The sequence below is a fragment of the Pagrus major genome, chromosome 17 (assembly GCF_040436345.1).
Source record: "Pagrus major chromosome 17, Pma_NU_1.0".
Classification (NCBI taxonomy): Eukaryota; Metazoa; Chordata; class Actinopteri; order Spariformes; family Sparidae; genus Pagrus; species Pagrus major.
The window spans coordinates 15,243,642-15,260,721 of NC_133231.1; the positions used below are offsets into that span (position 1 = coordinate 15,243,642).

At 44.0% G+C, this 17,080-nt stretch overlaps 1 protein-coding gene across 1 annotated transcript in view; it reads left to right on the forward strand.

Annotated features, from left to right (window-relative positions):
- fcgbp (Fc gamma binding protein) overlaps positions 1-17,080 on the forward strand; it is a 42,532-nt gene that overhangs the window by 4,533 nt on the left and 20,919 nt on the right. The window contains exons 5-25 of the mRNA XM_073485454.1: positions 744-1,339; positions 1,425-1,971; positions 2,067-2,617; positions 2,693-3,242; positions 3,458-3,654; positions 6,022-6,160; positions 6,711-7,012; positions 7,159-7,735; positions 8,449-9,032; positions 9,181-9,748; positions 10,172-10,737; positions 10,877-11,438; positions 11,554-11,753; positions 11,938-12,073; positions 12,190-12,509; positions 12,589-13,156; positions 13,235-13,827; positions 13,907-14,474; positions 15,144-15,694; positions 15,770-16,319; positions 16,396-16,595. Of these exons, the coding sequence (XP_073341555.1) occupies positions 744-1,339; positions 1,425-1,971; positions 2,067-2,617; positions 2,693-3,242; positions 3,458-3,654; positions 6,022-6,160; positions 6,711-7,012; positions 7,159-7,735; positions 8,449-9,032; positions 9,181-9,748; positions 10,172-10,737; positions 10,877-11,438; positions 11,554-11,753; positions 11,938-12,073; positions 12,190-12,509; positions 12,589-13,156; positions 13,235-13,827; positions 13,907-14,474; positions 15,144-15,694; positions 15,770-16,319; positions 16,396-16,595 (9,425 nt within the window). The remainder of the gene's footprint in view (positions 1-743; positions 1,340-1,424; positions 1,972-2,066; positions 2,618-2,692; positions 3,243-3,457; positions 3,655-6,021; positions 6,161-6,710; positions 7,013-7,158; positions 7,736-8,448; positions 9,033-9,180; positions 9,749-10,171; positions 10,738-10,876; positions 11,439-11,553; positions 11,754-11,937; positions 12,074-12,189; positions 12,510-12,588; positions 13,157-13,234; positions 13,828-13,906; positions 14,475-15,143; positions 15,695-15,769; positions 16,320-16,395; positions 16,596-17,080) is intronic.

The following is a 17,080-nucleotide window of genomic DNA, read 5'->3' on the forward strand; positions in this document are numbered from 1 at the left end:
ATGGCCTTTAAAGGAGACCTATAATGCTTTTTTTCCCTGCATTTTAATAAACGTTCTTGTGCATGTAAAAGATCTTTAAAGGTCACAGTCTGCACCAACAGAAGCTTCTCTCTCCCACACTGCTCCTGAAACTCCTAGTCGTTTTTTCCTTTTAATTCTGTGACTTTGTGACATCACATTACATCACCATGACAGACATTTGCATAACTTATGGCTAGCAGCTAGTTTGGCACATAAAGATTTGATTTGGCACCGCTACTCTGTTGTTGTTGTTGTTGTTAGCGGTGCTGGGTCAGGCATGTGTGAGCTGACCAGGGGCCCCTCTTTCCCAAAGAGCATTTCATACAGATGGGGGAATACAGTGCTACAGCACTTGACAGTGTGAGGAAACTGATGTGTTTATTTGTTTTAGACCTATTCTAGTAGCAACCCAAAATAAAAGTATGAACCTGAAAATGAGCATAATATGTCTCCTTTTAAATACACCTTTTCGCCCTGGGGAAAAAATATCCACTAACATTAACATATGGCTTTGAGATGAGGGGAAAAAAACTGTTTTGTTTATTTTAGTTCGGAAAACTGAACTAAAATAAACAACCTAAATGTGTATTTTTGACATTTGATTTCCACTAGTCTGAAAGAAGATGTGTTTATTGAAGAGAAACAGCCCAACATCTCATTGGCCAGTGCATGAAAAAATGTTCACCTGTACTGTGATGAAGATTTTGTTGCTCCTTTCACAGCTATGGCATGTCCAATGAACAGCCGCTTTGAGATCTGTGGTTCTGCCTGCCCTGCCACCTGCAGTAACCCGGAGGCCCATCATAATTGCTCCAAGCCCTGTGTGGAATCATGCCAATGCAACAGAGGGTATCTGCTGAGTGGTGGCAAGTGTGTCCCACATAGCAAGTGTGGTTGCCTCCACCAAGGTTCCTACTATCTCCCCAAGGAGAATTTCTGGGTCGACGAACAGTGCCAGAAAAAATGTGTCTGCCAGCCTAACTCCAAGACGGTCATGTGTGCTCCGTCTCATTGCCAGGATGGTAAAGTGTGCAAGCTGCTGAATGGAGTCCTCGGCTGCCACTTGGATGGGCCTGGGCTGTGCATAGCCAAAGGAGATCCTCATTATACCACCTTTGATGGGCGTAACTTTGATGTCTATGGCAACTGTACCTACCTACTCACTTCTCACTGTCCCAGCTGGGGGGACCTAGAAGACTTCAGTGTGGAGGTTCAGAACCAGATTAGAGATGCTACAAATGTTTCCTTTCGGCATGTTAAAATTGTGGTTTCTGGTTATTACATTGAGATCTCAAATGATTGGAGTAACAAGATAATGGTAGGTTAATTTATTTCCAGTAGTCCATCTAGAGATACTAATGTGTGCTCCACTTGCGGTGTTGACATCTCTCCTCTTGTTTCAGGTAAATGGCCTGCTAATGCATCTTCCATCTGCGTTGAGCAGAGGCAAAGTAAAGCTCTACATGACTGGACTCTCAAAGTGTGTAGAGACCGACTTTGGCGTTGTTGTGACACACCGCTCTGATCTTCTGACTGTTCAAATGCCAAGGATCTTCTCTGGTAATCTCTGTGGCCTGTGCGGGAACTTCAATGCTGATCCAGAAGATGATTTGACAACCGACGACGAATCTGATCTCTCCAAGGCTGTTAGACACTGGCAAATCGGCAGTGAACATGAATGTGTGGATGTGCCTTTGAACACCTCAGGTTGTTATTCTCAAGATATTGCTCTTTATCAGGGGAAGGATTTCTGTGGAAGGCTACTGGATACAGAGGGAGTGCTCCAGAGCTGCCACAAAACAGTTGATCCACAAGATTTCTATGATGACTGTGTTCATGACCTCTGTTACAGTAACCAGACAACCCTGTGTCTGATTCTGTCCAGCTATGTTGCTGTATGTCAAGAAATGGGAGTTATAGTGGATGCATGGAGAGCTTCTGACTTTTGTGGTAAGTAATCACAGAGAAATGTCATTGTTGTTTTATGTTAAATGTGTACAGAATAGGAATATTTTAATTGATTTTTTTTTTTTCTTTCTCTGTAGAGCTCTCCTGTCCACCGAACAGCGAATACCACCTGTGCTCCAGTCACATGTCTGACTGTGTAGAAAAAACAAGTCCTCTGGCAGTGAAATGCAAAGAAGGCTGTTTCTGCAAACCTGGGTTTTTTCACAGTGATGGGGAGTGTGTACCCAACTCTGAGTGTGGCTGCATTTACAATGGTGTTTACCACAAAATCCATGAGAACTTTTACCCTGACGAGCGCTGTCAGCTGCACTGTGCTTGTGTAGGCCACAACAGAGTACAGTGTACAAACCACACGTGTCCAAATGGAACAAAATGTGCCATCCAGGATGGCCAGAGGGCATGTCATGCACCACAACCTGCTAGATGCACAGTCATGGGTGGCAGACACTTCAGGAGCTATGACGGACACAGCTTTGACTTTAATATGGGAAACTGCCGTTATGTTCTATCTCAGAGTTGTGATGAGGAAGAGACTGACCTCACTGTTATTATCCAGCAAGGACAGCTGCACTTCAGGGTCCATGGAGTGAACATGTCACTGGAGATGGAGCATTTGGGGAAAGTAAAGGTAAGCACTTGCACATTTACAAACACAAACTGTTTAGTGTGCCTTGATTTTACCTTAACATTTTTATTTTCCCAGATTGATGGTGTTTTGTGGAGTCTTCCTGTCCAGCTGGATCACATAGCAATACTTCATTCTGGCTTGTTGACTCGTGTGGTTGTTGACACTGAGGTTGTTGTCACGTATGGAGGGCCTCACCTGATCCAAATAGTGATCCCTGCCTCCCGTAGAAAAATGTGTGGCTTGTGTGCAAACATCAGCACTGTTCATACAGATGACCACACAAATGGCAGTCTCCCAAATAATATTTCCATCTCTGCATCTTCCTGGTCACTTTCACCACCTGGAACAAACTGCTCTGAAGAATGCGATCGCTGTTCAGCATGCAACTCTACCATGGCAGCTGAATTTGCATCAGATAACCTCTGTGGCAATATGCCTGCTCCTGCAGGATCCTTTAGTGGATGCCACTCCGCTGTGGACCCAGAGCCCTTCTTTCAGAACTGTGTGAATGACTTGTGCATGTCTAATGGGAACGAAGACTTGTTTTGCAGTAGTTTGATGGAGTACACTTTTGCATGTCAGGAGGCAGGAGCTCAAGTCAGACCATGGAGGGGTGAGAAGTGCTGTGAGTATCATAAATCTTGATTCTTACATATACATGTGTTGCTTCATTAGTCTTTTGTGGTATGCCAGTGCATGTAATTCATACAGGTCTGCACACGTGCCTCTGTTGTACTCGTAGAACTCTGGCAAGCTCTCTACAGTGAACTTGCCAGATTGATGTAAGGCTACTCGGACTCTGTACAGCACATGAACCCTTTCTTTTTCTCCCTCCCACAGCGCTCTCATGCCCTGAAAACTCTCACTACAATATATGCGTCAGTGCGTGCCCTGAGTCCTGTGGTATTTTATCCGATATCCCCTGCCCATGGGCCTGTTATGAAGGATGTCAATGTGACTCTGGTTACATGCAGAGTGGAAATGGCTGTGTCAAAGCTGAGAAATGTGGCTGCTTTTACCATGGGCACTACTATGAGGTGAGTAGCTACACATTATTTAGCTTATACCAACTAACAAGATATTAGATTTTTGCCAATATCCAACATTTTCCAACTAATTTACTCCAATATATGCACCTTTTTTTACCACCTAATTGCAAAGACCATGTGTTGGCCAACTTGCTGTTACAGACATTCACTGCTTTTCAAAATATGCACATTTACTGGGCAAAATAAGAAAACAACTTCTTTTGCAGTTTTGGCAGTTTGTCATCTTATCGGGCTTTTCATAATGGCTTAAACGTTCCATCTGGTGCCAATATTTTATTTTAAGGCCTCTTGTTGTGCATCAATACCAACTAGCATTAAAGTTTTCCTTGTATCACGCCATTTAATGTAAGATTTTTCTTAATCCACTGACACTGTATATTTAGCATGTGATCTGCTCTGAAAAAGCACTCTAGTCTGACTTCTGATTGACCTGTTTGGTTCAATAAGGGTGTGTGCTGCTATGACAAATTAACATGTGATCCCACTGAAGGTTCAGTTATAAACATGTTGCCACAGTCGCGCTCAACAAGTGACGTACCCTAGTTGTTCCATGCACTGTTAATTTCATGACTCATAAATGTCTTTGCCAAACGTGCATATGCCTCACCTGTACATGTTGCATGAGCATGGGCGTAGGTTTCTATATAGATGGTCGTGACATGTCACAACCAATGTTAGAGGATTGCAAAATAGTCACTACCAATATTTGTCTGCTGCTGAGCCAGTAGTAACGTTAGTGAGTGGTAGTAGTGAGCATCTTCCAAACTGTGTCCGCTACTTGAAATGGATAAGAGGAAGAAACAGCTGAGAAACAGCGATTAAAAAGTTGAAGTCTCTGGAGGTGGAGGCTGCTAAATGTGCGAAGTTGACGGAGCTTTTTGGTGCCGGGACCAGTGACACCGACCCGCCAGCAGCCACAGGTGCTGCTGCGCCGGGAGACGAGGGAGGAGGACCTGACGATGATGAGCGAGTGGAGGCAGACAGGGTCAGTAACGTCAGCCTGGGGCTGGCTCGGCTAAATGTTTGAGACATGTCCAAAACAAAGTAAAAAAACGTTTTTACATTGAATGTGATGCGACCTCACTAACATACTGATGAATGCAGCTGCCGCTAATGCTAACGTAGCTGCCGCTAATGCTAACGTAGCTCCTCAGGGACTGAAGTCCTTATTTTCTAACTTTGACAATCTAACATGTGGCAGCACATCAGCCCAGAGTTAAAGGGCTGTGACTGTTGGTAGTTGTGGTTGATTTTGTTCAAATACGCCGAATTGTGATATTATGGGTTATTATTGTTCAGATGATTTAGCTAAGCTAGCTAACAGATGCTAACGTCAGCGGTCTCTTGTTGCCATAGCAACAGTAAACATTCACGTGGCCTGATGAGCTGTAAACAGAGATACAAAACACAAGTAAACCTATAGCAAATAATACATTTAATTTGCAATATTTACCATTGAATTTATTGTAATCTTTCAATTCATTTATTGTTTACTGAGGTGATAACTATCTAATAGGTATAATTTGTGTGTAAATGTGTTACTTTTACTGTAGTTTTCAAATGGCTGTGTATAGTGTTAGTGTATAGTCTTGAGCATTTTCAGGTCACAAAGATCTGGCTTTTTTGCATTGGGAAACACTAGTAAAGTGTCCTAATGAAAACACGACAAAGCCATTTGACTACCTTGTTCATAAATGATGGTGTCAGGACTTTTTTTTATGACACACACACTTTCATTGATAGGAATACTTGGTTTTGAGGAATGACCTCTATTTTGAGCATGTGACATGCTTTTGCAGGTTATCAACAAGGTTTTGCAGTTTGTACTAATTGTTTTGAGAAATGCACCAACTGTTGTGCAAATGTAAGTAATGATGTGAGAAAAACTCCACCCCGTCTCTGGTTTTGGGTTCTTCCCGTTAGTCTCGTCCCACCCCTGGTCATAACATAACTTCTGTTGTGATTTGACACTATAATGAACAAAGATTGATTGGTTGATTGCTATAGCTGTCAGTTTTAGTCCTTGAGTTCATAGCTACGTGCTTTATTTGTTAACTGCTATCAAGGAATATGACTCTCCTTTGTAGTATGTGTGAGAAAGGACGCCACGAGATTTGTGGACTTCTTCGTGGTGTCCGCTGATAATATAGTGGGCTGGTCTGGACAGAAAATGCCAGAGCTGAATTTTTGTCCCAGTCCACCCCTGGTAATGTCACTACCAAAGCTGAGACCAAACCTACGCCCTTGTGCATGAGTAATCACAAAATCCTAGGCCTTTTGTGTTTTGCTGTTTGTTCGCTTGGTCTGAACAGTTAGGTAACGCACACAAACAGTGACTCACTGTTCTCTCTGTAGATCGGGGAGATATCGTGGGCTGAGGGATGCTCTGAGCGCTGTAACTGCTCTGCCACTGCCACCATGTGCTGTAAGCCAGCCTCTTGCCCCGAGGGAGAGAGCTGCACCCTTAACGATACCTGGGGCTGTGCAAGGAAAGGTAAGCCCAGCTGGTTCTGCTGGGTTGGGTGACATTTCCAAACAGGCTAACTGTCATTCACTCAGCAACACCATGCAACACTTACTGGTCAGATGTTGTTACTTTGTGGTATGTATGAGGTTGCAAAACAGCCCAGACAGAAAAACAAAGCTGTTTTTCACAGTCCTATTTGACCCAAAATTAGGTGAAAGCCTCCACCCTTTGAATAGTCCATTAAGTCTCCTGTTTGCCTGTGGGTTTGAGCGTGATTGCACTGCTTGTCAATCATCAGTAATAATGCACCACTTATGATTTTTCTTGTCCTCGTGGAGGCACACAAATAATACACAAATAATTCAATGTGTATTAATGTTTGATGCCATCAAAACAGTGCAGTTCTTTTTTTATTTCTTTGATTACTGAACACTTGCACTTAAAACTCAAAAGAAGCCGATTTGTTCATTAACTTTATCCATTAATTACTCACAGCAGTTGTTTTTATTTTGAGGACTGATCTCTATCTTTCTCTAAACTGCCATTAATCTGATACTTTTTCCTTTTTATATTTCAGCTCCTAATGATTCTAAAATCTGTGAAAATGGAGAGACGTGTGGTCTCCAGAGCCAACCTCAGCAAACCCAATGTTTGATACTGGGAGGCACCCACTTCTACACATTTGATGGAAAGGTGTTTGAATTCCAAGGAAACTGTACCTACACTCTGATCCAAATATTGAATGAGACCAGTAAGAATGTGACATTTTGGGTCGGGGCACAGAAAGACAGGACCACCAACAAGGCTTCCTCTCTGCAAGCTATTCATGTCAGAGTGGCTTACGACAGCTTTGCTATCTACAGAAAAGGCTACGTTCAGGTAAGTTTAAATTTGGGGATGCCAATAGTCACATCACCATCCTACCTTTACTGTCAGTCTGTGATTTAATTTTTCTATTACACAATGCCAAGCAACCTTAATTGATTTATAAACACGCATACGAAGTGACTCTGCTCTCTTGACAGGTAAATGGCGAGAAAAGGTCACTACCAGTGACTCTACAGTTTGGACTTGTGAAGATTCATCAGGCTGGCATGTTTGTCGTTGTGGATACAAGTCTAGGCATCCAAATCAAGTATGACCACTCTCATATTGCCATGATCAGTCTCTCTAATACAACAGAAGTCCATGGTTTGTGTGGGAATAATAATGGCATTGAAGAAGATGACCTCAGGACCCCACAGGGCGAGGCTGTCGATGCTACCACCTTTGGCTGGAGCTGGAGAGTTCCTGATTCAGATGCTCTGTGCACAGCAGATTGTGGGGATGCATGCCCACGCTGCTCCACTGAACAGCTACAGGAGAAAAATGTGGCCAGTCAGTGGATCTCCCTGCATAAGTACATTTGGTCGCCACAAAATCCATTCTACTTGTGCCGTGAGGTTGTTAGCTACGCTAAAATCTCCACAGCAGTGAGCATATTTGACCTGTGCTCCAGTAATGACACTCAGAAGGCCATCTGCCTGATCTTGGAGGCCTACGCTGCTGCCTGCGAAAATGCTCAGATTCTAATCGGAGAGTGGAGGAACATCACCTTCTGCCGTAAGCTAATTTGGGCTATCAATTGAATACTTGTGAATTAACATGTCTCTTACAAATGAAAATTACTTGTATTATTATAATTAACATACATTATTAGTGTACAGTTGTCTTGCTTTACATTTGTTGGTGCTTTCACACATAACTACACTGAAACATTCATAAAAAGATCCTAAATGTACCTTTTTTTTAATAAGCCCCATTTCCACTTACTCTTAAAGGGTAACTTCACCAATTTCACACAAAAGTGTTCACAGGTCTTGGAGTACTACTGCATTGTGGAAAGCAGTTAACTGATCTTACATTGAACTCCTGTAACACTGGACTCATAACAGTTTTAAAACAAATGATCTGATACAGATCTGATACAGCAGAACCAGAGAAATCAACTTTATCTCACGAATTCTCCTACTTTCCAAAACCTTGTGCCTTTTATTACCCACAATGCAACTTGACCTCTGAGTGACTTCACTGGAGGCAGTTTATCAGATTACATGCAGCCTCCTCTGAAACAACAAATGGCTTTTTATACTACTTTTTTCAAATATACAGTAGTACTCAAGACCTGTAAACACACTTTGATGTGTAAAATTGGTGGATTTACCCTTTAAAGAGCCCAACAGCTGCTTCTATTAAAACACATAAACAGTGTCAGGATGTGTGCAGTCTTCCTCCATATTGTTGATCATTCTCCTTCTCTCCCTCTCTCCTATAAGCCATGTCCTGCCCACTGAATAGCCATTATAAGTTCTGTGGCACAGCCTGCCCCGCCACCTGTCAGGACCCATTCGGTTCAAGGCCCTGCACGCTGGCTTGTGTGGAGACCTGCCAGTGTGACCCAGGGTTCATCCTGGATGGCGACACCTGTGTCCCCTCGTCCCAGTGTGGCTGCACTCACAATGGTTACCGTTACCACAGCAACCAGACCTTCTGGGCTGATGAGGGATGCACCGAATGGTGCGTTTGTGACCCCAACACCCACCAGATGCTGTGCCATTCAGATTCTTGTGGCCCAGATGAACACTGTGGTCTTCAGGATGGTGTCAGAAGCTGTGTACTGCACCGCTGGCAGACATGCATGTACACGGGTCATCACATAGTCACCTTTGACCACCATGACTATGATTTGCATGGCACCTGTCAGTACCAGTTAGTGGGCATGTGTGGACAGAAGCAAGGCCTTGATGGCATTGAGGTTCATATACAAACAGATGGACACCTGGAGTCAGCACTTCATGTCCTGGTCAATGTTAGTGGTGTGCTTGTAAAGTTAAACAGCAAGAACACTGAGAATATAGAGGTGAGTATCCTATTGTTGCTGTGAATTTCTTATCTTTTAATTTTGTAAATAAGTTATTAAATGATTAAACTGGACTTCATTAAGATTACCTTTTGAAAACATGTTGCCCTTTGCTGAATTTAAAATGCAATTTTGGCACCCCCTACAGGTTGATGGTGTCAAGAGGGGCATGCCCTATCACTTCGGCCCTGCTGCACTGGCTTTCTCTCTGGGGCTGCACACCTACATCTACACAGACGGGGGCTTTGAATTTAGTCTCAGTAGAGAGGGCATTGTTGGCATTAATCTCTCCAGTAAATATGCTAATGCTACTTGTGGCTTGTGTGGCAACTTCAACTCTGATCCTGCTGATGACCTCACAGCAAACGGCACACAGGAGCATCTGAGCCCTGAGCAGTTTGGAAACGCTTGGAGAAGTGGGCAGGATCCCTGGTGTGTGGAGGGCTGTCTAGGAGGAAGTTGTCCAAAATGTTCATCTGAGCGTCTGGCCCGATTCTCTGACCCGGAGGCTTGCGGGAAGATTCTGGAAGTTAATGGACCATTCAGACACTGTCATGGCAAAGTGGACCCCTCCAGCTTTTACAAGGGCTGCGTCAGTGACCTGTGTCTTCACGGAGGGCTCCAGCCTGCACTGTGTCACTCCCTGGCAGTGTATACGGCCGTCTGCCTTTCCCACAAGGCTCTAGTTTATGCCTGGAGGAGCCCTGGATTCTGCTGTGAGTGTTAATGTGCTCCCAGTGAATTGAATTAATATCCTTTACAATTGTTACTGTGCTGTTTGGAGTTCAGCATCATTGCACACCAAATGAAATATGGCGAGTTTGCAGATGCCATTTCATGTTTAGATTGTTTATTGTTATTGATCACATAACATAAGGAAACGAGAATGGAGAATACATTCTTTAAGTACCTACAGGCATATACCTGATTTGTAAAGTGAATTGTGCATTCATTGCAAGTTAGAAAATTTAGTGTAGATTGGATAGTGTGCTGTGACTCATTGGTATTGAGGCCACAACCTTTTTTAGGTGCCATCAGACCACTAGATGGTACTAATGCATCACTGGTCAACCCTAACCTTTACAACATTTTCCTGTCTTCCCTCCCTAAGTGACTGATGTCTCTCTGTATCTCTACAGCCCTGTCATGTCCCTCCAGTACCAGTTACAACATGAGTTCTGCTTCTGTTCACCTCTGCCTCGGCTGGCAGAATAACACCCTAGAGGTACCTCAAAACACCGGAGAGAACTGCCTCTGTGAAGCAGGTTTAGTTCACAGTGGCAGCCTCTGTGTCTCTCCAGAAAACTGTGGCTGCTTTCACCATGGAGAATACCTCAGGGCAGGACAGGAGGTGTCTACATGCAAAAAAAGCTGTTTATGCAAGGCTGGGGGCCACATGACTTGCCGTAATGTCTCCTGCAGAGAGGATGAGGAGTGTAAGCTTATTAGAGGTGTTCAAGGTTGCCACCCCAAATCCAAAGTTGCACACTGCTCTGTTGATGGATCCCACTACACCACGTTTGATGGACAAGCATTTGAATTTCACGGTTCATGTAACTACACCTTGGTGCAGATGTGCTCTCTAAAGAAACTGGAGCCTGTTTTCGTAGCTGCACAGGGCAACCATGCTGAGGGCCGGCAGATCTACATGCAAGTCAATAAAATGCATTTAAAAACATCAGCAGCTTTTCCTGAAAAAATTCAGGTAATTCATGTAATGATTTCACATCCCTTCAACATGATTTATTGTTCATCTCTTAGCAATTACTTTAGCTGTGAAGTAGTTTTCACAGCATACACAAACTGTATTGTATATTATCCTTAAAGTGAATTATTCCACCCAGGTAAATGGAGTTTATGAGAACCTGCCATTCTCACAGAACAACGTCACTGTTCGTCAGAAAAATGGATGGATCACTATCAAGACCCCGCAGTCAGTTGAACTTATATCAGACCTACAAAACCATATTCGGGTCAACATCCCTGACCTCTACCACCAGACAACTTGTGGCCTTTGTGGGAACTACAATGACAATCCTTCAGATGACCTGCAGCTGCCCAGTGGGACGGTCATCTCTGATCCTGACATCTTTGGGCCATCATGGAAGTTGTCTGCTACTGAATCGTCCTGTAATGACACATGTGGCAGCCCCTGTGAACTCTGCCAGTCCCCTCTGCCACAGTACACCGCTGAGCTGTACTGTGGCCTTCTCACCCATCCCAGGGGACCCTTTTCCTCTTGTCACCTTTTAGTGTCCCCACAGAAATACCACTCCCTCTGCATGAAAGACCTTTGTGTTGCAGATGGACAGCACTGGGCCCTGTGTGATGCATTGTGGGCCTATGAGGCAGCATGTAAGGAGGCAGTAGGGATAGTTGACCCCTGGAGTAACATCACAGGCTGTGGTAAATCTAACAGCTTAGTATATTATTTGAGTTAAATTTCAGTAAAATTTAAAATGATTAAATGCCCTAAATTATTATCCTGTTGATGGCAGACTATATTGTATTTATTTTACAGCTTATCAGTGTCCTCAATTCAGCCACTACAGCCAGTGTGCCAATGCTTGCTCTTCACTGTGTCCTGAGATAAGCCAGACAGTGCAGTGCCCCAGGGACTGTGAGGACGGTTGCCAGTGTAATGCTGGACACCTTTATGATGGCCATGCCTGTGTAGCAGCAGAGCAGTGTGGCTGCGAACAGGACGGGAGGAGGTTTAAGGTCAGAATTAAACAGTTTTTTGTGCGCAGCCTAATTAGAAGAGTGTTATTAAAATATTGCAAACAGAAATGGTCTAATTCAAGTTAAAGTGCAAGTAAATTAAGACATGTACTTATATTTTACCTCTTCAGTAAACACATTTCAGTTTTGTTTGTATTGGTTTCTTTCATGTTCCTATTTGCAGGCCTCTGAGAGCAAATTGCTGCAAAACTGTACTGTTAACTGCACCTGTGGGCCTCCTCTTGTCTGTGAGCAGCACTCATGTCCTGCACTGCACAGTTGTAAAGTTTCAGATGGAATCATGGGTTGCCACAAGGATGGTGAGCAAAAAAAATGAAATGTTGATTTCCTTGCTGGTGCATGCATTACTTTTCATATTGTCAAACTAAAATAACTATTTGAAAATAATGTATTTTCCTTATTTGCCAAAACCCAGATCCCTGTGAAGGAAAGTGTGATGAAACGGAGAAATGTTACCTGATAAATGGTGTACCTGTCTGCGAAAGCCGTCAGGGTCTGTGTTGGGCCTGGGGAGGCCAGCATTACCACACATTCGATGGGCTCAACATTAACTTTGAGGGTAACTGTACCTATCTAATGGCAGCCAGCAAAGGGGCAGCATGTGGTCTGACACCCTTTAGTCTCTCCATGAAGAATGGCTGCAACGACAGCAGGGCTACATCCTGCACAAAGGCGTTCACTGTGCAAGCTTATGGGTTCATCATCAGGCTCGGGAGTGAAAAGGGCAGCATACATGTGAGTAAATGTTAGTAAGATAAGTAAAACCTGAGCAGATTTGTCATTCAGAAAATGAGTGTCCCTTTTTTGTTTTCAGGTTAATGGTCAAGTGGCTTATATTCCTGTTAATCTATTGAGGGGTAAGATCCAGGTCTCTCACAAGGAAGGCAAAACTCTACTGAAAACTGAGTTTGGTTTACATGTAGTCTTTGATGGGAACTCCACTGTTCTTGTTAAACTGGACCCACAGTACAAGGGCAAAGTCTATGGGCTGTGTGGCAATTTCAACGGTGAACCTAAAGATGAGTATCCTGAAGCTACGCCTGGTTTTCCTCCCATTAACACAAGTGTGGCGTTCGCTCAGGCTTACCAGCTCTTCGATGCTGATAACTGTTTCACTGAGGAGAAACTGGAAGAAGAGACCTTATCTGCCGATCATGTTTCTGGGGTTGCCTCCAGTCACTGGAAGCAGTGTGCAGTGCTCAGTGATCAGAAAGGTCCAGTGGCCCACTGTCATAGTCGAGTCGACCCTGATTCCTTCTATAAAAATTGCGTAGTCAACCACATGCATGATGGAAGGTCAAAAGTTGCTCTTCACGAAGCCATACATTCATATTCCGTCGTTTGTGAAGAATCTGATGGTTACCATGGTGAAGTGATATTTGGTAAGTATGTTGAAGTTGAATTTTCTGGCAACTATTGTGATAGAATATTTTAAATAACACTCCAATAAATCATTTCAGATGCACACTGTCCACCAAACAGCCACTACAAGACCTGTGGCTCAGCCTGTCCTCCATCCTGTGAATTTAATGTCACCTTCTGTAATAAGATCTGTGTGCGGGGCTGCTTCTGTAACCCTGGCTTCGTTAGGAGTCCCACTGGCTGTGTGCGTCCACATCAGTGTGGCTGCAGAGACTCCAGAGGCAAATATCACAGCCTCAACGCCACTTTCTGGGAGCCAGAAGACTGTGGTCAGCTCTGTAATTGTGGACCAGCTACTGGAGAGGTCCACTGCCGCCCAGCGCAGTGCCCCAGAGGAATGGTCTGCAAGCAGCTACGTCACAGGAGGGTGTGTCAGCCAGAAAACCCCCTGAACTGTACCATTGTTACCGGGCTGCATTTTACAACCTTTGATGGTCATCATTTTGACTTTAGAGACAGTTGTGCGTATTCATTGGTTCAAACAAAGTCCACCCTAACTGGGCTAACACCATTCAGTGTCACTATCTCTGATGCAAGTTGCCACAAAAGGCTATTTCATAGCCTCAACTTGACACTCTCAATCTATGGTTTGGAGGTGACGGTGAGAAAAGATGACCCAGGAAAGGTCTTGGTGAGTATTTTACATAGACAGTCTTTTAAATGAACCACTGTATGCATTTCTAATGAGTTCTGCTTCTTTTCATTCTCAGTTTGATGGACTGTATAAGCCCTTACCTTACTCCCACCAGACAGGCCATGTAAATGCCTACCGTACACCTTCATCGCTCATCATTCACACTGATGTGGGATTACAGCTGATCGTCTACAACATCGGCACTCTAATGGTCATCCTCCCCAGCAGTTACGGCTCTTCTGTCTCTGGTCTCTGTGGAAATGCAAACTCTGACCCTGCTGATGACCAAATGATGCCCAATGGAGAGCTCGCCCAAAATAGACTAGAGTTTGCCCACAGCTGGAGGTCTCAAAGAGCAGAGGCCTGTAGGTCTAACTGTTCTTCCAGACTGAAGCATTGTCCTGCTGTGGTACAGAAGCTTTTTGAAGGCAGTGATTTTTGCGGGGTGTTGCTGAATGAACTAGGACCCTTTGCAGACTGCGCTTCAGTGTTGAGTCCCAAGCATCACTTCCACAGCTGTGTAGCAGATTCCTGCACTTATAATGGACACTACTCAGCCCTCTGCAGTTCCATTGCATCTTATGCAGCTGCCTGCCAAGCTGCTGGGCTGCGCGTCAGGCAGTGGAGGAGTGACACTTTCTGTGGTGAGTATCTGTGTCTGATTCTTTCCGTTAAATTTTACTTGCCTATGTACCTAGAACTGCCTTATTATAAAACGACATGGCTGATTATGGTGTTCAGCTTCAGACTCAAAGCCAATTTGTGATACTGTCTCTCTGTCTGTCTAGGTTCAGGGCTGTCCCACTGTGAAATTGGCAAATAACTGAGTGCTCACTTGTTTACTTTCAGGCTTTTGTGACCATTTTATTCAAGGCCCACAATTGTCACCAATCCATAAGACTTTAACAATAAGAATATGAATCACATACATGCCAAAGGTGAATAAAGTTTTTCATGTGTTATATTGTTGATCTGGTTTGACAGCAATACTACTTTGTCTATAAATGGAAGGTAAAAAATATAATTACCTCTTTTAAACGGCCTCAGAAATGACTCGGTTCTCACAAGGTTTTGTTCAACCACGTTTAACATTTTAAGCTTTTGCAGTGTTTTTTTACACACTCAGACATTTACACTGTGAAAGCCCATGGGGGGACATTTGGATGGGCTTTTTTGTGGAAATATGGTAGAAGGAAAATTCTGAAGGATGAAAGTATATTGAGAGGCTTAACTTGATTTACATCTCATTCACAATTGTCTTGTGATTCTGTTAAGTTGAAGGAAGAATTATTTACCCCCCCTCCCTTCCCCAGGTATGTCATGCCCTAAGAATAGCCACTACGAGCTGTGTGGCCCTCGATGTCCCGTTGTGTGCCTTGGACTGTCCTCTCCAGAAAACTGTAGCGGCGGCTGTGAGGAGGGCTGCCAGTGTGACCCTGGCTACATCCTGAGCGATGGCCAGTGTGTGCTGGTTTCTGACTGTGGCTGCATGCATGAGGGACACTATCACCCTGCTGGCCACTTCTACTCTGAGAAAAGCTGCCAAAACTGTAGCTGTGAAGGAGGAGAAGTGACCTGCAGCCATGTAGAAAACTGTTCTCTCAAAGACGGCCTTTCCTTGAAGTATGGGGTGTGCCAAGTGTTTGCTGGCTTTGGCTACATCACTTTTGATGGTACTGTTCTGCCTCACCATGGAGCTTGTACTTATGTAGTGTCAGCCCTCTCCTCTAAAGCTATTCATGACTACACTCTGCTACTTAGCTTCACAAAGGAGAGAAAAGGCATTTTCAGAATCAGCAGATTGGTGTTCCATTTGCACTCACTTGAAGTGTCCATTGACCCCGAAACTCTGTGGAAAATACAAGTAAGTTGTGTAATAACTTGTTAAAGATGAGTTTCATAAAGTCTTTGCAGCCTTAACTTGTCTCTGTGTTTTCAGGTAAATAGAGAAGAACACAGCATACCTTTCGACAATGGAGAACTGAAAGCATACCAAGTTGGAAACCGTCTGGTTATCGTCACACTATCTGGGGTGGGAATTGACTTGTCCTCGACCCAATACCTCAGGTTAACTGTACCGCAGGTGTATGACGGCACAGCTTCAGGCCTCTGTGGGAACTTCAATGGGGACAGGTATGATGACTTGAAGGTGAGAACTGGTCATCTTACCGAAAGCTTTGCAGAGCTCCTGCACAGCTGGGCAGAAGCTCCCGGACAGCTCTGCACTGACACTTGTGGGAGAGAGTGTGATGAGTGCAACCTGTCGGCACACGACAGCATGGTCTGTGATATCCTGCTAATGAGTAGTATTGAATTCAACCATTGCTGGAATAGTGATGTGGATCGCGATATTTACCACCGTATGTGCATCAGGGCAATTTGTTCTGGGGCAGGGGACGTGGCAGCATGTCTCGCACTAGAAGCATATTCTGCAGCCTGCCAGGCTAAAGGAATACCAGTCGGACTATGGAGAGAGAACACTCCTTGTGGTAAGTGAATAATTATGATCTTTTTAAATAAAGACTATATTATCCACTCTAAATGGTTTGTATTTCCTGCCACCAGCTTTCCAGTGTCCTGACCGCAGCAGCCTGGAGGATTGTGTTGACTCCAGCTCCAACTCATGCCCTGCTCTGCTCCATCCTGGTTACTCAGAAACCGGCTGTTCAGAAGGCTGCAAGTGCCACTATGAAAATGTGTTTGATGGGGGCGAGTGTGTACCTTACAGTCAGTGTGGGTGTGTTCTTCATGGTAGATATCTCAAGGTAAATATACAAGTGAAATACAATCTGCAAATGCTATTTACATTGTCTAGGGAATATTTGATCTGTCATGGTGGAGGACATAACCAGATCCTCACAGAGAAAATTATTCCACCCTGTAAAGATACTGTTACAAGTGTAAGTCCTGCATTGGAAAAAAAACAAAACTGGTGTGTCTTAACCAACCAAATAGTCCAAAAAAAAAAATTACTTAAAGGAAAAGTGGCAAATCCTCACACTTTGGAAAGAATCAAGTGTTTTTTGTTAAATTATTGTTTTATTTTTGTCAGTCGACTAACTGATTTTGTGTGTGTGTGTGTGTGTGTGTGTGTGTGTGTGTGTGTGTGTGTGTGTGTGTGTGTGTGTGTGTGTGTGTGTGTGTGTGTGTGTGTGTGTGTGTGTGTGTGTGTGTGTGTGTGTGTGTGTGTGTGTGTGTGTGTGTGTGTGTGTGTGTGTGTGTGTGTAAGCTGTCAAATAATTGGAGTGAA